The 27,933-nt window shown below is 61.1% G+C and overlaps 1 protein-coding gene across 2 annotated transcripts; it reads left to right on the top strand.

Moving 5' to 3' along the window:
• The first annotated feature begins 634 nt into the window (after window positions 1–634).
• Window positions 635–27,574, top strand: PLEKHG5 (pleckstrin homology and RhoGEF domain containing G5). 2 transcript variants are annotated; one of them, XM_065877553.1, is made up of 20 exons: window positions 635–706; window positions 17,971–18,100; window positions 18,998–19,100; window positions 19,486–19,546; window positions 19,926–20,017; window positions 20,468–20,604; window positions 20,882–21,033; window positions 21,613–21,825; window positions 21,904–22,092; window positions 22,396–22,491; window positions 23,199–23,249; window positions 23,605–23,754; window positions 24,111–24,221; window positions 24,351–24,500; window positions 24,584–24,721; window positions 24,889–25,008; window positions 25,710–25,842; window positions 25,936–26,051; window positions 26,143–26,324; window positions 26,794–27,574. In XM_065877553.1, the coding sequence occupies exons 1-20, from the start codon at window positions 683–685 to the stop codon at window positions 27,572–27,574; spliced, it is 3,129 nt and encodes a 1,042-aa protein (XP_065733625.1). In that variant the 5' UTR covers window positions 635–682. The 2 variants fall into 2 exon arrangements, with proteins under 2 accessions (XP_065733625.1, XP_065733616.1); XM_065877544.1 differs by lacking the exon at window positions 635–706 and adding an exon at window positions 10,995–11,114.
• Window positions 27,575–27,933: the final 359 nt, after the last annotated feature.

The raw sequence follows: 27,933 nt of genomic DNA, 5'->3' as shown, positions 1-27,933 counted from the left end.
GCGCGCTTCATCACCCCTTCCCCTGGCCCTGCAAGCTGACCGGGGCGGGCAGCCTCTTTTCCCCCCTTCCTTGTCCCCTCCGCTGCTGCGCCCCAGGAGGAGAGGCAGCTAGCTTGGAGGAGACCAAATGCTGGGTCAAAGACGGACAGCGGGTGAGGGGGACCACCCCAGGATTTTGCGGGGGAGACCATCAATAGAGGCAGCGATGTGGAGGACAGGGGTAGGAAGGGATCTTGGGCCCCTGGCATCCCCCTTCCCCCCGTAGTCTTGCAGGGATCCCCCAGGAACCCTGGGGCCCCAAGGTCACTGAGCCACCCCCCTCCCCAGACTAGTGGTACAGAGAGAGGGAGCTGCTCATTTCCAAAGACGTTTTCTCCCCCTGGAATCTGGATACTTTCCCTGGGGAGCTGCTACAAGAAAAGGGCTCTGCTAACAGATTCCCGTGCAGATAAGTTGGCATTTAAAAGAGAAAGGGACACTGCCCTCCTTTGAAGGGTGCATTGAGGAGACAGCCCCACCCATCCTCTGGTCAGGAGGCTCCTGGGGCCCCGGGGAGCCTGGGTGCCCCAGCCTGGGGCGCACCCTCCCAGGGCCCCGCCCGACTAGTAACCCTCTTCTCTCCTTTGCAGAAGACCGGAGCCTGGCTGAAGAGAAGGGACTGTGCTGTCAGAACCCCGACTGCATGGACAAGGGGCGGGCGGCTAAGGTAGGGTGGCCGGAGGGCCTGGGAGCAGCTGGGGGCAGAGGGGACAGGGCTCTAACTGCACTCTCTGTCCAGGCCTGGAAATCCACAGGGCCCTGGCAGGGGTGCAGCTGGCCTGGCTACAGGGTCGTGTGGGTTCAGGGGTGGGCAGGGCCACAGGGTGGCTGGCTTAGGAGGCAGAGGGGCTGACCCCAGTTCAGAAACAGTGGAGCGGGGGGGGGGGGAATTCTGCAAGGGCAGCTGGAGCAGGGGTGCCCCAGAGCCCTTTCCTGCACTGCAGTCCTTACAGCCCTGAGGTGACAGGAGCTGCCGCTCTATGTCACAGATGAGGAAACTGAGAATCAGCAAGAAGGGACACCCCCCCCTCCCGCCCTCCACCAAGGTTCCATTCCAGTGCCCAACGGGCACTCTTCCTGGGGCACCAGGCCACTCTTCAGGCCTGGGCATGGGTCAGGGACACTTTGGGACTTTGTGATAGTGACTATGGGCCTGGGGATGACAAAGGGAAGAAGGGACCAACTGGTCGTGGAGTGTCAGGACTTGGGAGCTACGAGTGGACAAAACAAGAGGGATAAGGATGGCAGTGATGGCGGGGCACTTCTGCCTGGTTTGTGCTGGGCTCTGTGCCTTCTGTGCTGTGGCAGCTCTGCTGGGAAGGTGTCGGTCATTGCCCTGTTTTCCAGATGAAGATACCAAGGTTCAGAGAGGTCCTGTGACTTGGAGGAGGCCCCACAGCTCAGGAGAGACCGAGCAAGGGTTTGAACCCAGGTTTGGCCCTTCCCAGCACGCATTTGAGTGACAATAGTTGTAACTGCCACAACTCACTGTGGGCACTGAGGACTCTGTCTCCTCCCTCTGGCCTTCTGACATCTGTCCTGTCATTATTCTCATTTATAGTTGAGAGGTAGCAGCCCACCTAAGAACACATCGCTAGGATGTGGTAGAGCTGAGATTGGAACCCAGAACCCAGATCTGTATGGTGCCAGAGCCCTGTTTCTAACCACTGTGTAGCTCAGCTCTGCCAGCTGCAGGAAATTAAAAATGCCACCCTGTTACCCCCCTCCATCCAGACACACGCGCTTACATTCTGCACAGGAAGACCACAGTTAGAAGGAACGTGGAGGACTGTTCCGCGGGCGGGGAGAGGAGGGGGAGGCTTCCAGTTGCCGTGGTCACCAGGCAAGGGGGTGGCTGTGATGTCAGATGCAATCTGCTGGCACGGATGGTGCCTGGCATCGGGGCTCTGGTGTTGGCTGGTTGCCTCTCCCCCATATGGGGGCTCCTGGCAACAAACTGGCCTCAGTTACATCCTGCCAGGGGCCTGCGAAGCCTTGGGCCCTCTGCCTGACCCGCAGGGATGACAAAGGGGGCCAGGCCACACTGTTGCAGCCTCTCCTGTGGGCAGCTGCTCCTCCTGGGGCGGGCCCACAAGCTGCCGCAGGAAGGGCGAGGGGTGAGGCCTGTGCGATGAGAGCTGGTGTCAGAGCATGTGTGGGCCCTCTGCAGCTTCCAGGTCCCAGCCCTGGGCTGCCTGCAACTCAGCATGGCTGACATTGGCATCAGCAGCCAGAGGGTCACCCAGCCTGCAGGGGGAGAGCCCAAGTCCTATCACTGGTGGGACCCACCCTGGGACAAATGACACAGACTTGGGGGACAAGGATGCCTGAGCCATCAGAGGGAGAAGGGCTAGTCAGGGAGGACATCCCGGAGGAGGTGACCTCTGGTGGAAGTGAAAACGTGGATAGGCAGAGCAGAAGGCAAGGGCCCTCCAGCAAGGGGGGACTGCCACAGGCAGAAGTGCAGAGGCAGGAAAGAAGGGGTGGGAGGCAGGTCTTGCCAAGGGTATGAGCAGGCTGGAGCAGAGGGTGAGAGGAGGTGAATGACACCCAGGTTTGGTGAGAAGGAGGAGAGAAGAATATCCTATTGTTGTCTTCTATTTTCTGGCCACACGGTGTGGCACGTAGGATCTTAGTTCCCCGACCAGAGATCGAACCCGTGCCCCCTGCAGTGGAAGCGCGGTGTCCCAACCACTGGACCCCCAGGGAAGTTCCAGAATATCCTATTGTTAGTGATAATAATAACCAGCAGGCAGGTTGTTGGGCCCTCATGCTTGTCTCACTGAACCCTCGAGGGAACCTCAGAAGAAATGCATTATTATTATTCCCACGTGAAACATAAGGAAACTGAGGCTCAGAGAGAGGGAAGAACTTGCCCACATCACACAGCATGACTGGCACAGCTCGGCCTGGAGTGAGACGGAGAGCATCGTTCTCCCTCTCCTCCCCAGCCATTCGAGGAACGGCTAGCAGGATGTGACTAGCTTTCTGAAGGAGATGACGTCATTTATTCATTGACCAAATCAGCTTTAAGCACCTGCTGTGCCAGGCCTGGTTCTAGGCCCTGGAGATCTCCAGGGAACAAAGGTTCTGCCCTCCTGGAGCTGCATCCCAGCCCCACTGGAAGGAGGAGGGAAGTGAGGACTTGGGTTTGTCAAACTGGCCCCCCAGGCTACCCTGAAGGGCCACCTTCCAACAGGGCTGGACCCTTCCACTTCCGGGACCACCCTTGAGGGTTTTTTTGTTTGTTTGTTCGTTTATTTATTTATATTTTTGGCTGCGTTGGGTCTTTGTTGCGTGCGCACGGGCTTTCTCTAGTTGAGGTGAGCAGGGGCTACTCCTCATTGCGGTGCGCAGGCTTCTTATTGCGGTGGCTTCTCTTGTTGCGGAACCTGGGCTCTAGGTGCGTGGGCTTCAGCAGTTGTGGCACGTGGGCTCAGTAGTTGTGGCTCGCGGGCTCTAGAACTCAGGCTCAGTAGTTGTGGCGCACGGGCTTAGTTGCTCCATGGCATGTAGGATCTTCCCGGACCAGGGCTCAAACCCGTGTCCCCTGCATTGGCAGGCGGATTCTTAACCACTGCACCACCAGGGAAGCCCTACCCTTGAGGTTTTATTTGAGCCTCTCCTGGGTGCTGGGGCTTTTGAGATAAATCAGCCACCTCACCCCTACCTCCTGTCCCTGGAGTTCACTCTAGAGGGATGGGGATAACCAGGATGGGCTTCCTGGAGGAGGCTGCTGGTGTCCAGAGAAATGAGGGGGTATTGAGCTGGAAGAAAGCTGAGTGAGCCAGGAGGCTTTCTGAGGATGTAAGGAGCGAGCAGGGCTGAGGAGGGGCTGGGGAAAGGGAGGCAAAGCTGAAGAGGGAACACCCTGATGTCCAGGTGAGGTGTCTGGATTACCTGCCTTGGGGATGACCGGAGGGAAGGTGTGTCCCTACCCTTCCCGAGGATGAAGATGTATAGAGTAGCCCACACCTGGGAGCTCCAGGGTCACAGCCCGCCCCTTTCCCGCTGCATGACCCTGGGCAAGTCACTACACCTCTTTGAGCCTCAGTTTCCTCATCTGGAAACTGAGGCTTCTCAAACTGCAGCAAGGGTGAAAGAGGGCTTCCGTGCCAACTGCGTAGCACAGTGTGGCTTCCTGCAGGTGTTCAGGAGGGTGCTATCTGCAACCACGTGTCCATCTTCCTTGCAGGGGGAGAGAAACCCCTAGACTTCGAGCGTGTCCTCCTTCCCCTCCCTGAGATCTGAGACCTTGGGTTCCATCCCAGACCCCAGCCAACCCCACCCAGCCAGACAAATGCTTATTGCACGTCTGTCCGGTTCCCAGGGCAGGTGTCCTGTCGGGGAGACGGAGGAAGTGTTTGCTCCCTCTGTCCCAGGGTGCCGGGTGATGACACGGTGGGTGACCCCGCCCTGCTGCAAGTTAACCACGGGGCAGAGTCTGGGCTCCCTTGAGCTGGGCACTCTGATGAAAGTCTGTACAGGGCGCCTCGGGTCACAAGGGGACATGGAGGAGGGCTGACACTGGCCTAGGGGACCACATTTGAGGGGACAGAAGACTTGGGGGTGTTTATCCTGGAGATGGGACCCTAGGGCATCATCCTTAAATGTATTAGTTCTAGCAGCCGCCATTTACTCAGCACCTACTGTGTGCCAGGCCCTGCTTTAGTGCCTCACCACAGGGACCTCATCTAGTCCTCACCCGCACCCTGTGCAGTAGGGACCACCCCATCTCCATTTTAGAGACAAGGCACTGAGAAACAGGGAGGTGCGATGACTTGCCCAGGCCAGGCCAGAACTCAACCAGGTCTGTCTGTCCTCAGAGCCTACCATGTCTAAGGAACTGTCAGGAGGAAAGGGAGGTGAGTTTTTCTGCGTGGGTCCCAAGGGGCCTGGCAGGGAGGTGAGCTTTGGTTCAGTATAGGCAAGAGTTTCCAACGGCTGAAGCTGTTCCCTGATGTATATAGACAGTGAGTACCCCACCCCTAGAAGTATTTAAGCGGAGAGAGTGGAGATTCAAGTTGATGACTTCAGAGCTCTCTTCCAGCTTAACAGTGGGCTGTGAGGTGGCAGGGATGAGTCGGGAGGGTGGTGTGTGTGTCTAGGGGAGGGGTTGTCAGATGAAGACCAGTGGCCACAGGGCAGAGGAAGGGGTGGATCTGAGGTCCTTGTGGAGAAAGAATGGGCAGGATGTAGTGAATAATGGGATAGGGAGTGACCTATTCTCCTGGGCAATGCTTTGGGGGGTAGGAGGTGGGAGGCCAGCCAGGGTGCCCTTGAGAATGGCCAGATTCTGGGGATCTCTGGAGGTGGCTGGTCTGTGGAGATGCTAGTCAGCTGTAGACAGGGGGCAGTCCAGTGTGTAGCTGGAGAGCGGGGCAGGACCAGAGGAGCGACGCAAGGGGAATTTGGGGGCGTTGGCTAAGTAATTTGGAGGGGAGAAGGTGAAGGCCTGGTGTGCGCAAGAGGCAGAGACAGAGGACCCACCTCGTGCTACCTGGCGGACATGAGCTGCTCTGGTGTGGACCAGCCCCAGAAAGGTCAGTGCTGACAAGGAGGGTAGCTCCCATTAGGAGGGGGCTCCAGCAGCCTGGAGGCCCAGGCCTGGTGAGGGGCCTGACGGAGGTGGTCTAGAATTGGCAAAATGCAGGTAGGCCTTAACCCAGAGGCTCCCGCGGGGGTCCCAGTCCAACCACGCCCATCTGCTAGTAGGGAAGCGGGGAGGTGTGCCTGGGGCTGGGTGGCCTGCCTTCTCAGTGGGATCCCTGTGTCCCCGGACACTATCTCCACCTCCAGTCCAGAGGGCAGAGTTATTCTAAACTCAAGATGCTGGGAACCACCAAAGGGCGGAATGGCCCCCTTTTTCAGGACCTGCTAGGCGTGGGCCAGGAAAAAAGAGGGAGGCACGGAGCAAGGCGGGCCCGTTTCTCAGGCGCCGTGGAGGGCGCCGTTCAGAATCCAGCGGAAGCGAGCCTGGCTTGGGGCGATTCCCGGGACGGGCTGGGCCTGCGGGTCCCCCCCACCCCCGCCTGGACCCCGGGGGGCAGCGTCCCACCGCGGGCCCTAGGCGGGGGTGGGCGAGCTCGGGTCTCAAGCCCAGGTTAAAGACTACAGACTTTGAACTTTCCGCAGGTCTGTAAAGGGCAGCCCCCTCGGAAACGGTGACAAGCGCCTCCTCCCCTCTGTCCACAGCGCGGACCCTAGATTAGCTCCAAGCGCCGGCCGGCCCTCCTGCCACCCGCCTGGGCCGCCGGGTGGGGCGCCGGGCCCTTCCCGGGACTGCAGACCCTCCCCCGTCCCAGCCGGGCGCGCCGATGGTACGTCCCGGCCCGCCCAGGTGGTAGCGCCCGCGCCGGCCTACCGTAATTCCCCTACGCCCAGCGCCCCTAGCCGGCGCAGAGCGGACCGAGCCCGCCGGGCGGCTCCGGTCCCCCTCTGCCTGCGGGCCCGTCGGACTCTGGCAGCCTTGGCCCGAGCCCCAGCCACTGGGGAGGAGAACCTTGTCCCTAGGTGAGTCTCACGGGGAAGCTGGGGTCCGGACGGGGGTGGGTCCGGGCGCCAAGACTCTCCCTGAATGAATGGACAGAACCCTGGGTGGAGGGTCCCGCACAGTCCTTGGCCAGCAGGTGGGTGTCGATGGGCGCCACTGGCCCTGCCTCCGCTTACTTGAGGGTGGAATGGGCTCCAGCGCCCTCCTCCACAGTGACTCTAGGGTGCGGTCGGCTGGGAGACGTGGTCGTGAGGAGTCTGCAGGGCCCCAGCCCTGGTGTGAGGGCTGCTGGTGGGGCGAGGGCATCTGAAGGGGCTTTGGCGCGGCTTGGTTGGGCGGTTTCGGCGACCTTGCCCCATCTGGGCGTCCGAGTCGGTCCCAGGCGGAAAGCCCTCTCGAGGCCGGCAGGGGGCGCGAGAGTCTGCACCTCAGGCAGCCTGGGCCAAGCCTGGCCCCCGCTAGGGGGAAGGGCAGAGGGACAGGACCCATGAAGCCAGGAGAGGCCCTGGCCCACCTTGATGAAAGACTGAGCACTTGGAGGCCCAGGGGGCCCGGGGCCCCACAGATTCCTCCATTGCCTTCCCCAGGTTTGGGGGGCTCTAGGAGGATCTCACTATTTCTCTGCCCCTTTGCCAGAGTCCAGACACACAATGGGACCCAGCAGCCATCCCTAGATAGAAAATTCTAGAGAACTGGCCAGTGCCCTCTTCACACAGGTGGGGAAGGGCAGAGGGGTAGATGGGCCCCAGAAGCAGGTCTCCCGCAGCCCAGGCCTGTGCTTTCTGCCCCACTCCTTCCCAAGGAGCCTTTTGTGTGGCTCTGAAGAAAGAGGCGCCAGGAGAAGGGCACAGGCTGCCACGCCGGGGTCCTGGCTCCAGGATCTGGCACATCTGTGCAGGGACTGGGCAGGAGGTGAAGTTCATGAACCACAGCCTTTCCTTCTCCCCCTAGCACTGACCAGTCCCAGCTGTTCGGCTCCCTGGGGAGGAAGGGGCCTTGCTGGCTTCTGCAGCTGGTGCAGTAGGGCTGGCCTGCAGAGAGGTGCTCTACACCCCTGCCGTCTGCCCTGCATAGGGCAGGGCCTTAGGGCAGGCTCTGCATCCGGGTGGACCCCAGAACCCGAGGATGAGGGGTGAGGCCGAGGCCTAGGGGAAGGGAGGAGCCAGTTGGGCTGCTGGGAGCAGGAGAGCAGCCTGGCAGAGCTGGCTCCCCACTAGCCGACGTGCCCACGTGTGCGGCCTCCGCCCCTGGATTTCCAAGGTACCAGATGGGGCCCTGGGGCTGGTAGTCTCCCAGGGGAGCTTAGCTCGGATAGGGAGACCCTGGGCAGGGGTATCCCCCTGGACAGGGAGCCCCAACTCCTGGTTCTAGGCCAGTCTTCTGTGGACAGAGCACAGAACTGGCTCCAGACCTTGGCCCAGACCTGTGACCTCTCCTAGACAAGGAGCTCCCTCTCCCACTGCAGACCAGGCTGGGGCCCCAGCCCACTGTGGGGGAGGGGATGCCCACAGGCCTCTGCTTTTCTGGGGCTGGGGAGGTGGTGCTGGGCGGGAGTGGGAGGGGGGCTCCTGCCTTGGCGACTCCATTATTCATCAGCCCCAGCATCTGGTTTCTGGGTATCAGTTTCAACAAGCCAGTCCTGACTCATGAGCCTGGAGCTGCGGCTGGGCTGGGGAGGGGCCCCCTCCCCAGGGAGTCAGGGGCCGGGACCTTTTGGGCCTGCGCATGGGCCATTTCAGCTCTCTTGTGTAGAGAGGAGGTGGGGACCTCAGAGACTGCTGAGGCCTCCTCCCTCCCCTGGTGCAAGGGCCTGGGGTGCCTTTCCTCCCCTGCTCTGCAGGTTCCTTGACCCTGCACTCTTGGCTCTGGGGCAACAGGGCCCTGGCTTTCTAAGGAGCAGCCCCAGCCCTGGATGGAGGACCCAAGCAGGAGCATGATTCAGGGTGGCCAGAACCTGGTCACTCAGGTGACCTCTGGTGACCTGTCCTGGCCGAGCCCTGATGGTCTCCACTTGATGCAACCTGGTTACCCCAGGCCAGTGGGCTTGGGGATCTGCCCTGTCCCCAAGGGGGTGGACCTCAAGGCCCTGCTGCCCAAACCACCACTTGGCTGGCCTTCATGTCCCCATGCCTTCCCTGTGCCTGAGGCACATGGGTAGTGGTTCAGTGGGCATCTGCTGTTAGTACAAGTCACTTTACCTTTCCGAACCTCAGTTTCTTTGTCTGTTGAATGGGGGTAGTACCAGTGTTTCCTCCTTATGGTCTTTTAGAAGAGTGAACAGGACTTGGCACAGGCCTGGGCACTTGGGACTGCTCAGTGGCTGGCCACGGGGGGCAGCAGTAGGGGCAGGGGGCATGTGCAACTCCTCCAAGCTTTGAGGTGGAAACGGACCTGCCTGGGGCCAGCAAGCCAAGGTCATGGATGCTAGGAGGAAGGAGAGAACCTGTGGACAGGCAGTGGGGAAAGCTTTGTTGACTGTTGGCCACAGAAAGGGACATCCTGGCCAAGACCTTTCAGGCCCCGGTGGCCTTCTCTGGCACGAAGCCCCTTCCTCCGCTTTCATTCATCCATTTATCATCTAGTCTGCACGGAGCACCTACGGTGGCCAGGACTATTCTAAGTGCCGAGGATGAAGCATGGGCCAGACAGCCAAGACTCCTGGCCACTGGAGAGGATAGTCTAGCAGGGAAAAGTGATAATCAAGAAGTGAACAAAGAAATAAAATAATTTCAGGTAGCAATAGCTGCTTCGGAGGAAATAATTCAATGTAAGGGGTTTGAGAGTTCCAGGGTAAGGGGCTATTTATTTTGAGAGAAGGGTGAAGGCCTCCTTGGGAGGTAGCAGTTAAGGTGGGGCCCAGTGCCAGCTGTTGGAAGATCAGGGGCACATTGTGTCCCAGACAGAGAATGCAGAGGTGCAGGCTCTGAGCTTGGTGGGTTGTAGGGATGGAGGAATCCAGCACGGCGGACCACCCTGTGGAACTGGCCAGACGGCACGGTAGGAGCCAGGCCACGGTTGGGATTTTATTTTAAGCAAGATGGGAAGCCACAGGAGGGTTTGTGGGGGAGTGAAATGATCAGGCTTTAGTTTACAAGAGATCTGCCAGTGGTGTGGACAGGGGGATGGCTCAGGATTTGGGAGCAGAGGGGGTCCTGGAAAGCTCCTGGCCCGAATAAATTGCTGCTCTCCCACCCTCTTTCCACCCAGAACCAGATTGAGGGGGAGCTGACTAGGGGATGGGGGGGCTGATGACAGCATGTCCCCCTCCCCCATGGGTCCTGGGGAGTTCCCCAGGGAGGCCATTCCAGAACCTCAGGGTCAAAAGTCTGGGTGTCAGTCCTGCCTGTGGACTTTTCCCTCGCTTTATCCGCCACGCGATGGATGAAGATAACAGTGCCCGCCTCCGCCTCCCGGGAATGAGTGTAAAAGCGCTTTGACAACCTACAGTGGGGACCCCGGCACCCCAGTCCTGGTCGGCGTCCTCGCCAGTCTCCGATGAGCGCCCCCTGGCGGTAGGGCACCCGGAAGCTCCCGCGCGGCCCCTGGGCCGGAGGGACCAGCCCGCAGCAGCAGGGAGGGGCCTCACAGAAAGCTGAGTTGGGCTGCGGGGTTTTCCGCGACACCCCCGTCTCACTGTGCTCCTGGAGGCTCCCCAAGGACTACCCTCTCCGCCCCGCGCGCCTGCCTTCCGCCCGCCGCCTCCACCTGTGGTCACTGGCGCCCCTCTGCTCCTCTGCCAGCACCACTGGCCTGGGCAGTGGGAGCGGGGGTCCCCCGGGCTCAGGCTCTGAGCCGGGGATCGCTTGGATTGTGGGCGGGCACTAAGAGGACCCTCAGGAGGGCCTCTGAGCGCCGGCTGTGGCTGAGGCGGGGAAGTCAGTGGTCAGAACAGAGACAGATGTCCTCGGGGCTGGACAGGGAGCGGGCGTCTGAGGACCCGGAGAGGGATGTGTCCCTGGTCCGGTCCCCCCTTTTCTGCCGCCAGCATTAAGGGAGCTCCCTCAGGGGAGGGGGAAGAGGTCCCCCGGGCTGAGGCTCTGGGGCGGGGGTCCCCAGGGCTGGGGGGAAGGGACCGAGATGCCCTTTCGGCCGGGAGGGATCTCCTGTGCCCCAGCCGTTTGCGTTGGGGTCGGGATGGAGGTCTGAGCAGAGTGGGGCGCCCGCGGGACTGGGCGGGGGGCCGGGATTCCGCAGTCAAGGCGAGGGCGTTTGTCGCCGGCGGGCCCCCTGCCCCCAGCATCCAAGGAGTTCCCCTGGAGGAAGGAGGAGGTCCGGGAGGGACCCTCTGAGCCCGGGACCTTTGGGCCGGGGGTCAGAGCCGGGCTGCGGGCGGGAGGGTGGGTGTTCCCCGCCCCCGGGGTCCCGGCGCGCTCAGCGGGCGGGCGCGGCCGCACAATGGCAGGAAGCGGGGCTCCGCGCTTTGTCCGGCGGGCGGCGCAGACCGCCGCTTCCTCCGGCCGCCATGGGGACGGGACCCGGCGTCTCCGGGCGCCGCGCGGCCTCCCTGCCGAGCCCCGGGCTGCCCTCCCGGGACTCCGAGCCCGGCTGGGCGGGGGGTCGCGGCCGCCACGGGGAAGACCAGGTAGGGGAGCGGGGGGCCGGGCGGGGAGGCCGGGGCGGGTGCGCGCGCCCTCGTCCGCGCGCGTCTCTAAGCGGATGGGCAGGAGGCGGCCGAGACCCCTGCCCCGGGTGCACACCGCGGGGGTGCGGGGGGCGATGAGGGGCTGGGAGCCTGGGATGTGTCCCCCACCCCGGCACCAAGGGTGCCGGCAGCGGAGGAGACCGCCAGCGCCTGGCCTTTTGTGTCTGGGGCTGACTCCGGACACACCTGTGGGTCCCAGGCCCTGGACTGGGCCACCCCTCCCCCTTTCCTTCCTCTGCCCAGGCCCTGCCCACACCCCTCCTACTCCTGCCTCTGGCCAACACCCTGGTGTGACTGGGAAGACTGACTTCTTGTGCCCCCATCCCTGTGGGGATCAGCCTAGACCATGATCCCCAAAGGGCTCGGCCCCCCGTTATTTGTAAAATTGTGGTCCATTCTTTGCCTGTGGAGATGCAGCGTGACCTGGCTGTTCCATCTGGTGGGCTCGCCCCTCTCTGGCTGAGTCCTGGGGACTTTTGGTCCTGGATCCTGCTATCCGTCTCTGGCTGGCCGGGGTGCTGTTACCCTCAGAGGGTGGGCGTGGTGGGCAGCAAGGAGGTGGGGAGTAGACCCTGGGTCTGAGAGGAGAGGCCCAAGAATCTGGCTTTGGGAAGGGGCTGCCCTGCTATAGTGCTGGGGAGACCCCCAACCCTGGAGGGGATGGAGGTGAGAGAAGGGGTGGGGAGCAAACAGTGTGGGCTCTGCCCGCCCGAGGGGGGTTCTCGGAACTTCATCCTCAACCACACCTGCTGAATACTCACCTGCTTCAGATCCTGGGCCTGACTCACATCGCCCCTGGTGTCCCTGAGCCTGGGGACTGCTGGGAGGATGGGAGCAGAGAGGGTCAGCCATCAGCTGGGTTCCCGTCGTTATTATTAGCATTAGTGTCTGGTAGTAATAGTAGTAGCAAGAGGAGAAGGAGAAGCTGTGGCGGAGTTAAACAAGGCCCACCACGGTGCTGGGAAATGAATATTCCCGAGTCTCTCCAGCCCAGTGTCTTTGCAGGGCAGGGTACATAGTAGGTGCTTGATAAATATTTGTTGAATGCTAAATCTGCCTTAAAGAGTGAATCTTTGTGAAATCTGCCATCTATATACTGGATTGGTTTAAAAACGAAATTGTGGCACAGAACCAGGGACTTGGGCTGGAAGGGTCCCAGAGACCGCCCCCCCCGCCCCAAACCCTTACAACCTAGCATGGCTCCTGCCATGTCCAGGCAGGAGACCAGGGCCTGGGCAGCTGGTAGGTCCGCAGTCCCACTGCCCAATGCCAAGCCTGGAACCAGAAGAATGAAGCTGTCAGGGAAATGGCGAGAGGCCTGGAAGGGGTCAGGGGGGCACCTGTGCCAGCCTGGCTGCCAGGCTGGACACAGAGGGTAAGAGGGCTGCCGAGCTAGCAGGCTGTGGGACTCCTGGGAGGAAAAGACAAGTGCTTTCCCCAGATTTGTTGTCAAGAGGTGATGCTCACGGCCGTGGGTCCCAGCATCTGCAAAGCTAGGCCCTGTGTCAGAAGTGCCCCGGGGATGCCAGAGGGTGGGGGGCAGAGCCATGGAGGAGAATAGGGGTTTTCACACTTTTTAAAAAATGTTTTGGGGGCTTTCCTGGTGGCGCAGTGGTTGAGAGTCCGCCTGCCGATGCCGGGGACACGGGTTCGTGCCCCGGTCCGGGAAGATCCCACATGCCGCGGAGCGGCTGGGCCCGTGAGCCATGGCCGCTGGGCCTGCGCGTCCGGAGCCTGTGCTCCGCAGCGGGAGAGGCCACAACGGTGAGAGGCCCGTGTACCGCAAAAAAAAAAAAAAAAAGTTTTGGTTTGTTTGTTTAGTCTTTTGGCCACACCACGCAGCGTGCAGGATCTTACTTCCCCGACCAGGGATTGAACCCGTGCCCCCGGCAGTGGAAGCGCGGAGTCTTAATCACTGGATCGCCAGGGGAGTCCTCACACTTTAGCAGTAGATCAAGTGAAGATAGAAACAGCTGCTCTGCTTAGAGTGCCCCTCACCCTGGCCTCCAGCCCCGAGAACACACTTGAAGACCCCTCAAGAAGGGTGTGGAAGTGTGGGGTGCCTGGTGCTCAGGCTGCCATCGGGAATATGGGCCATAATGCCCAGGGTCCAGCCCCCCAGAAACCAGACCCCCCTGGAGCAAGTGGCTTCTGTAGTGCGCCTCCTGCCAGCTGTCATTTCTGTGTCCGTGTTCCCTTTCTGTGTGATGGAGGAGTGGAAGGGACACAAGAGCCAAAACATCAACCGTAAAGCTATTCAACGTAACTGATTTCCTCTTGTCTCCTTAGCCCCCCAGGCTGGCCCGAAGCCAGCCTCCCCCACTCCTCGCTCCCTTCTCCACTACCCAAGAGACGGTGTGAATGTGGTGAAAACGTGGGCTCTGAAGCTACATACCCTGACTCCACTGGCTGTGTGACCTTAGACAAGTTACTTAACCACTCTGAGCCTCACTTTCCTCATCTGTAAAGTACAGACAATCGTAGCCCCCACCTTCTGGGATGAGGATTCCCCCAGTGCAGCCCCAGGCACATGAGGACCATGTTATCAATGATCAGACTTTTTCAGCTCCCTCTTTCCTCCTCTCTCGGGCCACTTTCTCTGCTGTCTAACCCATCCTCACCCTGTCTGTCATCTTGAAAATCTCTGATCGGACTCTCTCCAGCCAAGATCTCCAGTGATCCTCCATCACGCTACTTAATAATTGAACCAGTATTTATTGAGCGGCTAGGACTGGCGACCAGGCAGCCAGCCCGATGGGCCAAAATTGCTGTCCTTGTAGTGCTGGCGGTGTGGAGGCAACAAAGTGAAGCGCGCGGACTGTCCACCAGTGGGAAGCCTGCAGGAGAGAAAGGCGGCGGGGTGGAGGAGGTGACCGGGAGTGCAGAGGAATGAAACCTTAGAAGGGTGAGACGAGGACTTGTGAGTGAAGGTCTGCAGGAAGGGAGGCGGCTGGTTGGTTATCTCAGCATCTGAGGAAAAGCATTTCAGGCTGGGGGATTAGCAGAAGCCCAGGCTCAGCGGTGGAGCATGTCCGAAGAAGCACATCGGAAGGCGGGAGGCTGGTGGGCGCGGTGGACAGAGCCAGGATGGGAGAGCAGGACCAGAGGCCCCTGAGGTCACCAGCCTCGGCAGGAGATGGGCAGCCGCTGCGGGGTTTTGAGGAGGTACGTGTGACTCCTCTTTGACCTGGGTCCACTGTGGCCGCTCACGGAGAGCAGACTGGGGTCAAGGGCGGGAGCAGGGAGAACAGCTCTGAGGCCTTGTCACCCCGCTAAGAGGCCCTGGGGGCTGGGGCCTGAGGTAGCCTGGAGAGGGTGGCCGGGTTGAAGCTACGGATTTCATATCTGCGGGTGGAGCCCGGAGAAGTGTTTACCCGAGTGGGGGAGTAACAGAAAGATCATGGGTGTCCCCAAGGTGTTTGGCCTGATGTATTCTTTTCCTGGGGCTGCCGTAACAGATCAGGGTGGCTTTAGAGCAACAGAAGCTTGTTCTCTCAGTTCTGAGGCCAGAAGTCTGAAATTAAGGCGTGGGCAGGCCGTGCTCCCGCTGAAGGCTCCAGGGTAGGATCCGCCCTTGCTTCTTACAGCTTCTGGCACGTCTAGGAGCTCCTCAGTATTCCTTGGCTTGTAGGTGCATCAGTCTCGTTGCTGCCTCCATTGTCACATGGCCTCCTCCCTGGGTGTCCCATCTCTGTGTCTCTTCTCTTCTTTTAAGGACAGTAGTCATACGGTTACTCCATACTCTATGCTGTATGACTGCATACCCCAGTTTGACCTCAACTTAACGAATGACATCTGCAATGCCCATCTTTCCAATAAGGTCACGTTCTGTGGTGCTGGGGGTTAGGACTGAACCTGTCTTTTTGAGGGACACAATTCAACCCATAACATCACCACCCCCGGAAGGCGTTGCTAGTAATTGAGATGGACGGTGCTGCGTGGAAAAAAGTTCAGGAGCTCATGCAGACGTTTTATGTTTTTAATAAATGTATTTATTTTTGTCTGGGTTGGGTTTTCGTTGCTGTGCATGGGCTTCCTCTAGTTCTACGCGAGCGGGAGCTACTCCTTGTTGCAGTGTGCGAGCTTCTCATCGCGGTGGTTTCTCTTGTTGCGGAGCATGGGCTCTAGGCGTGTGGGCTTCAGTAGTTGTGGCTTGCGGGCTCAGTAGTTGTGGCTCGTGGGCTCTAGAGCGCAGGCTCAGTAGTTGTGGCGCATGGGCTTAGTTGCTCCGAGGCGCGTGGGATCCTCCTGGACCGGGTCTCCATTGGCAGGTGGATTCTTAACCACTGCGCCACTAGGGAAGTCCCTGTGCAGACGTTTTAAGTTTGAGATGCTTGGTCCCGACTGGAGAGTTCACTGTGGGAGCCCTCCCCATGAGAGTGACTGAGTCACTGGAGGGTGGATGTGGATAAAATGAGAAGGGGTCCACGGATGGTGTGAGAGCAGGAAGCAGGCAAGGGGACTGAGAGGGGAGGGAACCAGCAGAGCACGGGTCCTGGGGGCCGAGGAAGAAATGGTTCCCAAGAGACCACCTGTGTCAAATGCTGGGTCCTGGGAGAACAGACGAGAGGACTCAGAAACGTGGACATCATTGGGGACCTGAGAAGAGTGAGTTGGGGAGGGGGCCAAAGCTTGATGGGAGAGGGTCTGAGGGAAAATGGAAGAATTAGAAAATCTCCAATTGCAGCCATCGTAGTAGTAATTGATTTAGGCAAAAGCCATCAACAAGGGCTAAAGCCCTGGAGTGTGCGATTGCTGGGGAGCAGGGTATCTCAAAGTGTCACCCCAAGATGACTTCCTCATTACAAAGAGAGAATGCGACTTTACAAAGTACAGCAAGATCCCCAGGTGACCTGACACCAGGGCACGCTGAGGAGGACACAGTCCACCCTCTGGCGTCCTGGCCCAAATGCTCAGCCTGAAACTACCCCAGACCTCCAGACAAGTCCACGTGGAGGACCTTTCTGCCAGCTGGCCTGGCTGCTTCAAATATATCAGTGTCATGAAAGACAGGGGAAAAAAACTAGGGCGTTCATTCTTTTTTTAAAAATATTTATTTATTTATTTATTTTTGGCTCATCGGGTCTCAGTTGTGGCATGCCGGCTTAGTTGCTCTGCAGCATGTGGGATCTTAGTTCCCTGACCAGGGATCGAACCCGCGTCCCCTGCATTGGAAGGCGGATTCTCAACCACTAGACCACCAGGGAAGTCCTGGGCATTCATTCTTTTTTTTTTTTTTTTTTTTTTTTTTTTTTAATGTTTATTTATTTTGCACCGGGGCTTAGTTGTGGCAGGTGGACTCTTTAGTTGCGGCTTGCCAGCTCCTTAGTTGCAGCACGTGGGCTCCTTAGTTGTGGCGGGCAGGCTCCTTAGTTGCGGCATACAGGCTCTTTAGTTGTGGCATGCGAAGTCCTAGGTGAGGCATGCATGTGGGATCTAGTTCCCTGACCAGGGATCAAACCCGGGCCCCCTGCATTGGGAGCGTGGAGTCTTATCCACTGCACCACCAGGGAAGTCCCCGGGCATTCATTCTTAAAGGGATAAACAGACAAAACCAAATGTACATGTGAACCTTGATTGGATCCCATGTGGGAAAAAAAATCTATAAAGGACATTATTTAGACAGTTGGGAAAATGCCAAGGTAGACTCTAGGTGGGCTAAGTATCATTGCTCAGTTTCCCAAGTGTGACAGTTGTGTTGTGGTTTTGCATGAGCAGGTCTGTGTTCTCAGGTGGTGTCATGATTTCCTCCCCAGGGGAAGGGGGGTCATGAGCCAGTGTGGCAAATGTGAACAACTGGGGAAGCCAGAAGGGTGTGTGGATGTCATTGTACTATTCTTATGACTTTCTGTAGGTTTGAAATATTTTGAAACAAAAATTCAGGGAGAAAGAAACTAGAGGGTAATGGGAGGAAAGACCAGGAAGGGGTGAGTTTAGCTGTAAAGGGAAGGAGAGAAACAGGTTAGTTTGCCCGTGGGAATGATCCAGTGAGAGGGATGAATGCTGAGCGGGGTCCTGGTTCTTAGGCTGGAGAGGGGGGTTTCGGTGGAAAACTGGCCTGGGATTGGAGCAGGGCAAAGCCCCTGTAGCCCGGGGCAGGGGGATGGATGTGGTGGTAGGAGCTCATGGACCGCCTTCTGATGGCTTCTGTTTCCCTAGAAAAGTAGGCAGTAGGGTTGGTGGGGAATCAGTTAGGGAGGGTTGGGGGATGGAGAAGATAGGACCGTCATCCATGGTGGCGGGGATGAGAGTAGCCTGGGGCGATTGGGTAAGTCTGGGATCCTGTCACTAAGCGACGGGCCTTGGGTACCACATAGGCACCCAGAAGCCAACAGCATCCCTGAATCCTCCATAGCTCCCTTCACACCCTAACTTAGAAATCCAGGTGGGGTCAGCTGTTCGGGGGCCACACAGGTCATAGAATCGAGGGCAGAGGCCCTGGGCAGGGAGGGGGGGAGGTATTCTGTTTCAGACACTGAGTTGGGCAAACCAGCTGCCAGCCCCAGCTCCACTTTTTGGTGCCCTTTCTGCGTGCGCTCCGGAAGAGGCCCTGGGAGCACCCGCCTCGTGGTTACCTACTTGAAGTCTCCCCTTTGGCATCGCGTTGCTTGCGGGCAGGGCTTTGCTTTCTCTGTATCTCCCAGAATGGACACCTAGTAGGCGCTCGGGAAGCGTTTGACGGGCACTCTGTGGGGCGTGGATGGTCGGACCTGAAGAGTCGCCCCCATAGGGGCCAGGAGCCCTGTGTACTGCAGTGGTCTGGGTCCACCCCACCCCCCCATCCTTCCCCTCACAGATATGCCACCACGCCGACTGCCAGCAGCTGCACCGCCGGGGCCCCCTCAGCCTCTGCGAGGCCTGTGACAGCAAGTTCCACGGTGCCATGCATTATGATGGGCACGTCCGCTTCGACCTGCCCCCCCAAGGTGAGCACGGGGAGGGCGCCCAGCCCCTAGAGCTCCCTGCCTGGGGGCACAGTGGCCTGCTAACTGTCGGCATCACGACAGGGCCATCAGAAGGACACGAGTTGACTGTAAACGATGAAACCCAAGTCCACTGCCGTCCCTTTTGTTCCACAAGTTTTTTAACAAGAGAAAAAGTTGGGGACCGGCCCAGCTCGAAGGCAGGTCTGTCTCCACCAGGTGCCGGGTCCTTCTCGATGGGTCTGCACCTCTCACAGCTGCCCCCGCCTCTGTCCCTGCCCTCTTGTCCTCAGGGCAGGGGATCTCTGGGCAGATTCTCCAGCCAGGCAGCCAGTGAGCAGAGGGGTGGAGTGGGGATGGGCAGGTCGGAAGGAACTTGCAGCAGGAAACAAGAAACCCCTCCTGCTGAAAAGGGACCTGGCCCCGGCCTACTGCCAACTGACTGTGCTGGGGTGGCTCTGGTCTACTTTCCCAGCTGGTCAGAGGGACCAAAGGACTCGTCCCCTCTGCCAGGGCCTCCTGGGACTTTGGGTGTGGTGGGGGAGGGGACGCCTGCAAGAAAGAGCCATGGACTTTTGTTCCTTCCTGCAACAATCCCAGAGGCAGGGCTTCTTTATCCCTGTTTAATAGATGGGTAAACGGAGGCAGACTTGTACTGGGGGCAGGGCATCACCTGGGGTGTCATCCCAGGGCCCTTGTGTCTTTTTGAGTCTGGGGGTGGATAATGATAAGCAGTGACTGAGTCCCTCCCCTCACAGAACTGAGGGGCCCTGGCTAGTTTGGGGTGGGGTCCGAAGGTCGGTAGCAGGCCCTGGTCCCTCTGGAGTCGGTTGTGTTGGGAGGCTAAGGAGGGGGCCAGGGAGGGAGCGGGCACAACCCCACTCCCACTTTACACCGAAGGCTCTGTCCTGGCTCGGAATGTGTCCACCCGGTCATGCCCCCCACGCACCAGCCCTGCAGTGGACATAGAGGAGGAGGAAGAGAGCTCTGTGGATGGCAAGGGGTAGGTGAGGGGTTGGTGGGCACGGCAGACACCCGGGGGGTCCCAAGGCTGGGTCTCAGATCACAGAGCCAGGGACCAGAGGCTTCAGCAGAGCTGACTGGAGACCCCGCCTGGCCCCTGCTGCTGCCCGGATTCCTGGAGGGTGAGCCTCCAGGGCTTCTGGGATCAGACTCTACCTGACGAGGTACCGCTGGGTGTGACTCCCAGGTCGGCCACCAGAGGGCGAACAGCCCCTCGTGAGTCCTGGCTTGCCTGAGCGAACCTGAGTTACCTGGTTGTCCTAGGGCCAGCAAGGGGTGGGCAGCCAGCTGGGGCCCGCCCATATCCCGCCCTGGTGAGCGCCCACCCACGCCTCCAACCTCTGCCCTCACCGGCTTCCTTGCAGGGACCGGAAGAGCACAGGCCTGAAGCTCTCCAAGAAGAAAGCCTGGAGGAGACACACAGATGTAAGGAGCCCCCAGGCTGGCAGAGCAGGCGCCCACAGCCTCTGCCCGTCCCGGGCCCTTTCCTCCGTTCCCGAGGCTGGGCCCGGCTGCTCTAAGTTCCAGGACCAGGGAGGGAACTTGTCCCTGGTTCACTCACCAGGGAGTGAACGTGTCCCTCCCTTGCCACCCAGCCCTGTAGCCCAGCCCTGCTTACCTTAGCCCAGGTGGGGGATGCTCCAGCAGCCCCTGCCTCCACGGAGGGATGCTGGGTGCCTCCCTGGGACGGAAGAGGGCTGGGAGATCCCTGCGTTCACTTCCCTGCTGGGGCTCCCATCCGGAACCCTGGGGTGGGGAGGCTAGGGGGCGAGGGGTGCAGAACTGAGACCCCCTGTCCTGTCAGGACCCAAGCAAGGAGTGTTTCACGCTGAAATTTGACCTGAACGTGGATATTGAGACAGAGATCGTACCAGCCATGAAGAAGAAGTCGCTGGGGTAGGGCTTGGTGGGGAGAATGGGGCTGGGGGGCAGGTGTGGCCTCCTGCAGGTGTGACTGTGTGTGTCTGTGTGGTGGCCTGTGAACAAGCATGTTCCCCACCTGTGGGCACCCCACCCGTGTGCAGTGAGGGCCTGGGTGCCGTGTTTGTGTCCCAGCCCCTGCGCGTGGCCTAGTCCTGCGGGGGTGAACGGGTGTCGACGGACACGCAACGGTGTCTGTCTGCCCTGGTGTGCAGACGTGAACGTGTGAGGGCAGTGGCGTGTTGTCTCGTGTGTAGACACACGCAGGAGCGTGAACCTCTGTGGACAGGTGTGTGTGTGCGCACGGACCTGTGTGTGATCCCCTGGGTGTCTCCCTTTCCCTTTGGGCGGGCGGGGTGGCACTGGGGACAGGGTGGAGGTTCACGTGACTGCCCCCAGCACACGCGCACCTCCGGTCCCGGGCAGGGAGGTGCTGCTGCCAGTGTTTGAAAGGAAGGGCATTGCGCTGGGCAAAGTGGATATCTACCTGGACCAGTCCAACACGCCCCTGTCCCTCACCTTTGAGGCCTACAGGTTCGGGGGACACTACCTGCGGGTCAAAGGTGAGCAGATGACTAGATGGGCCGGGTAGCTGGGGCATGGCTGGGTCCCTTGGGGAGGGTGGTTCTTCCCAGGCTCAGGTTCCCATTGGCCATGGCCTCTTGAGCAAGCTCATTACCATACAGGTGTCTCTGCTGGGCGGCAGTGCCAGGCGTTGGCAGGGCGGGGCTTCAGGGGAGGGCAGCCAGGCTTTGGTTTGGATCCTTGGGGGAGAGGGTACTGGGGCCCCCTTCTCCACTGGGCCTGGGCGTTGAGGACCTCTACTTGTCCCTAATGCCACCCCAGCCAAGCCAGGGGACGAGGGGAAGGTGGAGCAGGGGGTGAAGGACTCCAAGTCCCTGAGTCTGCCAATCCTGCGGCCAGCCGGGGCCGGGCCCCCCACCCAGGAGCGTGTGGACCCGCAGAGCCGCCGGGAGAGCCTGGACATCCTGGTGAGGAGGGGCTGTGTCTGGGCTGGGGACGGCGAGGGGCCAGGGGGAGGTCACCTAGGCGCCTCGCTGCTCCCTCTGGGGGCTTTACTTTCCGCTTCTGGGAAATGGGGCTGGCTTTGAGGATACGGGGCCCTCCCTGGATCTAACCCTACCCCTCGGTGATGGGCCTCGTCTCTGAGAGTCTGCTTGTGCCCAAGGAGTCTGTGTATGTGTGTGTGTCTAAGCAGACATCGCGTGGGGAGCGCGACTTTGTGTGTCACTGGCTGTGTTCATGAGTGTGTGTCGGGGATCCACTTGGACCTGGGCTGCTGAGTGCGTCTGAGTGTGTGTGTGTGTGCCTCTGTGTGTTCTCCCCACCTGCTTCATGCTGCTGGCTGGGGCGGCAGGCGGGAGGGGGATCCGGCTGCGTCTGTCTGGACCTTCCGGCCCCCAGAGCACGTGTAGGTCTCAGGAGAGGCGGCGTCCCCGGGTGCGGGGGTGTGCAGAGACCCTCCTGCCTCCCAGGCTGGCGGAGGTCCTGGAAACCCACCATGGGGTGGGGCTGTGGGGGTCTGACCCTGACGCCCGCTCCCTGACCAGGCCCCTGGCCGCCGACGCAAGAACATGTCGGAGTTCCTGGGGGAGGCGAGCATCCCTGGGCAGGAGCCCCCAGCACCCTCCAGCTGCTCTCTGCCCAGCGGCAGCAGTAGCGGCAGCAGCAGCAGTGGCGGCAGTGACAGCTGGAAGAACCGGGCGGCCAGTCGCTTCAGCGGCTTCTTCAGCTCAGGCCCCAGCACCAGCGCCTTCGGCCGGGTATGTGGGCCCGTGGGTCCTGGGGCAGGGCAGCTGGCTGGCCTTGACCCCTGACCCTGACCACAGGCCTCCTTTCAGGAGGTGGCCAAGCTGGAGCAGCTGGAGGGCAAGCTGCACGCCTACAGCCTCTTCGGGCTGCCCAGGCTGCCCCGGAGGCTGTGCTTTGACCATGACTCATGGGAGGAGGAAGGTGACGAAGAGGAGTACGAGGATGACGCCTGCCTGCGGCTGGAGGATAGCTGGCGAGAGCTCATCGATGGCCACGAGGTGGGTGCCGCCCGAGGCCTTCCCCTCCCTCCTCAGGGAAAGGGGCACGTTGTTCCCCTGCTCCACGGGGCCCCTCCTAGGGCGACAGGATGTTCCACGGGACAGCCCTGCCAGGCTGCTCTCACCGTTAACCCGCTTTGGAGGAACTCAGGCAAGGTGAAACTGTGCCTGGCCCAGAACTTGGGGGACCTCTGTGTCTCAGCTGGGAAAAAGGTTGCGTGCAGGGCCGTTCACCCTTCTCCCCCTGCTCCGGCCATCCCGGCACACGTGGGGGCTCCTGGAGATACCCTGCCCTTCCCACAGAAGCTGACCCGGCGGCAGTGCCACCAGCAGGAGGCGGTGTGGGAGCTCCTGCACACAGAGGCCTCCTACATTAAGAAACTGAGGGTGATCACCAATGTGAGTATGGGGTGGGCCCAGAGCCACTCCGCCTACCCGCCCCCCCCCCCCGTGGCCTCCTCTGGGTGCCCCTGAGCAGAGTTTGGGCCTTTGCAGAAGGAGGAGGTGCCGAGCGACAGAGGGGAAGGAAAGTGGGAGAAGGGCCACACCCTGGGGTGGAAATGATTCCCAGGGGCCCCGGGGAACCTGCGAGGGGGCTTGGAGCGAGTTTGCCAGGTTGAGCTGATTAATACAGACCTCATCCTTTGACTCATCCTTTCGTCAGCTGTTTCTAAACACCTGCTATGTGCCAGGTGCCCAGCAGCCCACACCCTAGACGAGGAGGCAGAATGGGTAGGCACTGGGGGCTGTGTGTAGGGACTTCGACACACACAGGTGCTTGGGGGAGCACCTGTCCTGGGCTTGTGGGTTCAAGGAAGGCACCCTCCGGGCAGAAACTCCAGACTGAGCCAGGGCACAGGTGGAGAGAGTTCCGGGTGTGGCTGCAAGGGCAGTGTCCCAGAGCTTCCCTCCAGGAGGGGCCTGGGCAGGGGCACCCCCAGGTGGGCCGTGGGGAACGTCTTTTCTCAAAGCGTGAACCCTCTCTGTCCCATGCTGCCTCAGGCACTCCCAGGATGGGGAAGGGGTAGAGGGGAGCCTAAGAGTCTGGGTGGGGCGTCGGGACTGGGACCCCCCCCACCAGCTGCAGTGCTCCCTGCCCCCCACAGCTGTTCCTGTGCTGCCTCCTGAATCTGCAAGAGTCAGGGCTGCTGTGTGAGGTGCGACAGGGCCTGGGGGTGGGGGGGACAGTACCGGAAAGTAGCGGGGAGGGGGGAGGGGCTGGAGCAAGGGAGGGGACAGACGGGCGGGGGCTGACTGGTGGAGTAGGTGAGGGGTGGGGCCTGGCCTCAGGGGGTGGGGCTGGGGCTGCAGAAAGGGTGGGGCGGCCGGGGGGCGGAGCCAACGACGGCATACGTGAGGGGGCGGGGCCTGGAACCAGGGGGTGGGGATGGGGGCGTGCTGAAGAAAGGTGGGAGCGGGGCCTACGGATGGTGGAAGGGGAGGGGAGGGGGATGGTTAGGGGCGGGGCCCGGTAGAGGGGCGGGGCCGAACGTACCTCCCACCCACCCACAGGTGGAGGCGGAGCGCCTGTTCAGCAATGTCCCGGAGATCGCGCGGCTGCACCGCGGGCTGTGGGGCAGCGTGATGGCGCCGGTGCTGGAGAAGGCGCGGCGCACGCGGGCGCTGCTGCAGCCCGGGGATTTCCTCAAAGGCTTTAAGATGGTACGGGCCGGGTCGGACGCAGGCAGGGACGCTGAGGCGGGGCTGGGGAGTCGATGCTATCTGCCCACCACCCCAGCCTCCCCCTGACCTATGGCCCGAATGACCCTTAGTGGTCAGAGGCGTGGAAATTCAGAATCGGTTGCCCTGGTGTGAACCCCACCTGGCCGTGTACCGTTGCTACCTGGCCGAGGGTGATCGCTTTCGCTGAGGCTCAGTTTCCTCACGTGGAAAACAGGGATAATAAGCTTGCCCCCTGCGGTGGTCGCGAAAGGCAGTAAGGAAGAGCGAGTGCCTGCCGGGCCCAGCCCGCGGGGAGTGCGCGGTAACGGGTGCTGTGCTTGTTCGCCCTGCGCCAGTTCGGCTCCCTCTTCAAGCCCTACATCCGATACTGCATGGAGGAGGAGGGCTGCATGGAGTACATGCGGGGCCTACTACGCGACAACGACCTCTTCCGGGCCTACGTCACGGTGAGGGCGGGTGGGGCTCGCTGCTGGGCCCGGGCACCGGACGGTGGGCCCACCTGGGCGGCAGGTGCAGGGGGGGGCTGGCGCTGGGCGTGGCCTGCCATGAGCCCCGCCCCCGCCTCCCCGCCGCAGTGGGCCGAGAAGCACCAGCAGTGCCAGCGGCTGAAGCTGAGCGACATGCTGGCCAAGCCCCACCAGCGGCTCACCAAGTACCCGCTGCTGCTCAAGTCGGTGCTAAGGAAGACCGACGAGCCGCGCGCCAAGGAGGCCGTCGTCACCATGGTAACTGGGGCGGCGGGCAGGGGCCTTCCCTGGCTTGCGGCCCCTCCCGGCCCTGTACCTGAACTGCCCTGGCCCACCCGTAGATCGGCTCGGTGGAGCGCTTCATCCACCACGTGAACGCGTGCATGCGGCAGCGACAGGAGAGGCAGCGGCTGGCGGCCGTGGTGAGCCGCATCGACGCCTACGAGGTGGTGGAGGGCAGCAACGACGAGGTGGACAAGGTGGGCGCCTCCGTCTGTGCGGGGGTCGCTGGCCCTGCTGGGAGCGAGGAAGGGCCAAACTGGCAGACAGACGGGAGGCTACGCTGGGAATCTCTCTGGAGGACTCCCCGCTGAGATGAGGAGGCAGACTCTGACCTCTCCTGCACCTGCCCCCCCCAAACCCCCAGCTCCTGAAGGAATTTCTACATCTGGACCTGACAGCACCCATCCCTGGTGCCTCCCCTGAGGAGACACGCCAGCTGCTGCTGGAAGGGAGCCTGAGGATGAAGGAGGGGAAGGACAGCAAGGTGACTCCACCCCACACCCAGGGCCCTCGCCCCACCCCCTCTCACCCTGTGGGTTTCGAACACTCCTTCCTTGGGACCGCTTGTGATTCTTAGCTGCCCAGTCACCTGGGTGGCAGTTTAAGAACTGGTGACTTTTGTGATCGTCTGAGGGATGATTATCTGGCTGCAGTTTACTCTTTACAAATACAACCGCCGGGTCCCAGCCCATCAGGTGCCATTCTAGCCCACTTGCCAGTGCCACATGTGTTCCTGGTGGGAAGGAGGGGGCACCTTCCGTGAGCAGCACAGGGACAGCCCAGCGTCTTGCTACTGAGCTATGAATGTTTCAGGCACTGTGTAACCCGGAGCCTACAAAGCGTGATTTTAAAACCACCTTTCTGGGCTTCCCTGGTGGCGCAGTGGTTGGGAGAGGCCACAACAGTGAGAGGCCCGCATACAGAAAAAAAAAAAAAAAAAAAAACCACCTTTCTTTTCCTCTTTAATGTAAACTTTTAACGGGCATAAATCACAAGTATATAGCCTGATGAAAGAAAATCGGCTCGCCCTTCATTTGAAGTTTACTCTCAGATTCGTGGGGAGTGGGGGAAGGGAGGTGTTTGACACCAGCACCCCCAGGAGAGGGTGTGGCCCGCAGACAGGCTGAGGGTCCCTGCCCTGGCCCTGACCTCTGGCTTCTGATCCCGCGGCCTCCCATCCCCCAGATGGACGTGTACTGCTTCCTCTTCACCGACCTGCTCTTGGTGACCAAGGCAGTGAAGAAGGCAGAGAGGACCAAGGTGATCAGGCCACCACTGCTGGTGGAAAAGATCGTGTGCCGGGAGCTTCGGGACCCTGGTGAGGAGCCCGGCCCCGCCGGCCCTGGGCAGGGCCTGGGACGGGCGGGGGCCGTGGTCTCAGCCAGCACTGAGGCAAGCCCTTCCTAACCAGGGTCCTTCCTTCTCATCTACCTGAACGAGTTCCACAGTGCTGTGGGGGCCTACACGTTCCAGGCCAGCGGCCAGGCTTTGTGCCGTGGCTGGGTGGACGCCATCTACGATGCCCAGGTGAGAGCAGAGCGGTGGGCAGGCTGGCAGGGCAGCCTGGCGGGGACCACTGCTCACAGCCCGCTGGGGCCCTGCGCACCCACCCCCGCAGAGCCAGCTTCAGCAGCTGCGTGTGCAGGAGCACCCAGGCAGCCAGCAGCACCTGCAGAGCCTGGAAGAGGAGGAGGACGGGCAGGAGGACGAGGACGAAGAAGGAGGGGAGAGCAGCGCGTCGGCTGCCAGTTCCCCTACCGCCCTGCGCAAAAGCAGCAGCAGCCTCGACTCGCAGCGCTGGTACGTTCGCCCAGGACCCCCCAGCAAGCCAGAGCAGGGCAGGTACTCCAGCCAGGACTCTGGACCCCGAGGCCATTAGCACTGGACAGGGCTGGTCACACCCGTTTCCTCTGAATGGCTTTATGATGTGAACCCAGTGTGGGTGGGGACGGGGGCTCTGTCTCCCACCAGAGTCCACGGGAGGATGGCAAACGGTTTTCAACTTGAGTGCCAAATCTCATAACATCAGTGGTAGCTGCCTGGAGCTGAGCTCGAGATTCTTAGACTGTATCCAACAGGAGATGCTGTGGTCGCGACAGACACCATTACTGATACCTGTGTTGTGGGCTCAGGTGCCACCTGCTCGCCACCTCTTGAGCCTTGAGCTCCAGGAGGGCAGAGGCTGTAGACTTCTGCAGTGCCCAGCATGGGCTGCATCAGGCCATCGCGGTTTCCTTTGGCTGGGCTGACTCTCCTCTCGGCTCCACAGTGTCTCGGATGGCTCCACGGAGACCCTGGCCGTGGTGGTGGTGGAGCCTGGGGGGATGCTGTCCTCTCCCGAGTTCGAGGGCGGCCCCTTCAGCTCCCAGTCAGACGAGACCTCTCTCGGCACCACCGCCTCGTCTGTTACGCCCACCAGCGAGCTGCTGCCCCTGGGCCCGGTGGATGGCCGCTCCTGCTCTATAGACTCCGCCTACGGCACCCTCTCCCCGACCTCCCTGCAAGAATTTATGGCCCCGGCCCCTACGGTGGAGCCAGCACTCCGGCCCCCAGAGTCATCGCGAGCCCCGTCACCCCCACCCTCGCCCCGCCTCCGCCGACGCACTCCTGTCCAGCTGCTGCCCTGTCTGCCCCACCTGCTCAAGTCCAAATCTGAGGCCAGTCTCCTCCAGCTGCTGTCGGGGGCCACCACCCGTGGAGCGCCCCCAGCCCCTAGCCGCAGCCTGTCGGAACTCTGCTTGGCTGCTACCGTCCCTGGCACCAGGACTCAGGGCTCCCCTCAGGAAGCTGGGCCCAGCTGGGATTGCCAGGGGGCACCAGGCCCTGGCAGTGGCCCCAAGCTGTCAGAGCTGGAGGGTGGAGCCGGCTGCCCAGCTGGGGAGCCCAAAGGACCCACCAGGAGGAGCAGAGAGCTGTCCTCGGGGGCCTCGCCCAGGGTCCAGCCTGAGCCCCCCCCAGGGACCTCTGCCCAGCACAGGAAGCTGACGTTGGCCCAGCTCTACCGAATCAGGACCACCCTGCTGCTAAACTCCACCCTCACTGCCTCGTGAGTGGCCTGGCCTGGGACAGGTGGCCCAGTGTGCTGGGGGCACTGTCATGGCGGGGAGCAGATGGCATTTGGGGACGGGTGTGGGAGAGGGAGCCTGAGACCAGCCTCAGCACCTGGTGAGGATGAAACAGTGGGCAGTGGTGAAGAAGAGGCCTGAGGATTCCGGTCGGGAGGAGAGGGTGGTTGGAGCCCCTCCAAATGCCTTCAGCCAAGGAAGGACCATCTCTCCCCTCCTCTCCACTGCAGGGAGGTCTGAGCAGAGGGAGGCTCCCAGGGGTGCCACTGACCAAGGGACAGCAGACAGCACGCCTCCAGGGGTGTGCCGGCCCCTGCTCCAGCTGCTGCCTTATGTGTGCCCCA

The sequence above is a fragment of the Phocoena phocoena genome, chromosome 1 (genome assembly GCF_963924675.1).
Source record: "Phocoena phocoena chromosome 1, mPhoPho1.1, whole genome shotgun sequence".
Classification (NCBI taxonomy): Eukaryota; Metazoa; Chordata; class Mammalia; order Artiodactyla; family Phocoenidae; genus Phocoena; species Phocoena phocoena.
This window is presented reverse-complemented; position numbering and strand designations above follow the sequence as displayed.

Coding starts and splice junctions, on each gene's coding strand:
- PLEKHG5 (XM_065877544.1), top strand. CDS start 10,995: ATGGGGACGGGACCCGGCGTCTCCGGGCGCCGCGCGGCCTCCCTGCCG. Junction 21,826..21,903: donor GCACCAGCGCCTTCGGCCGG/GTATGTGGGCCC, acceptor GCCTCCTTTCAG/GAGGTGGCCAAGCTGGAGCA. Junction 22,492..23,198: donor AACTGAGGGTGATCACCAAT/GTGAGTATGGGG, acceptor TGCCCCCCACAG/CTGTTCCTGTGCTGCCTCCT.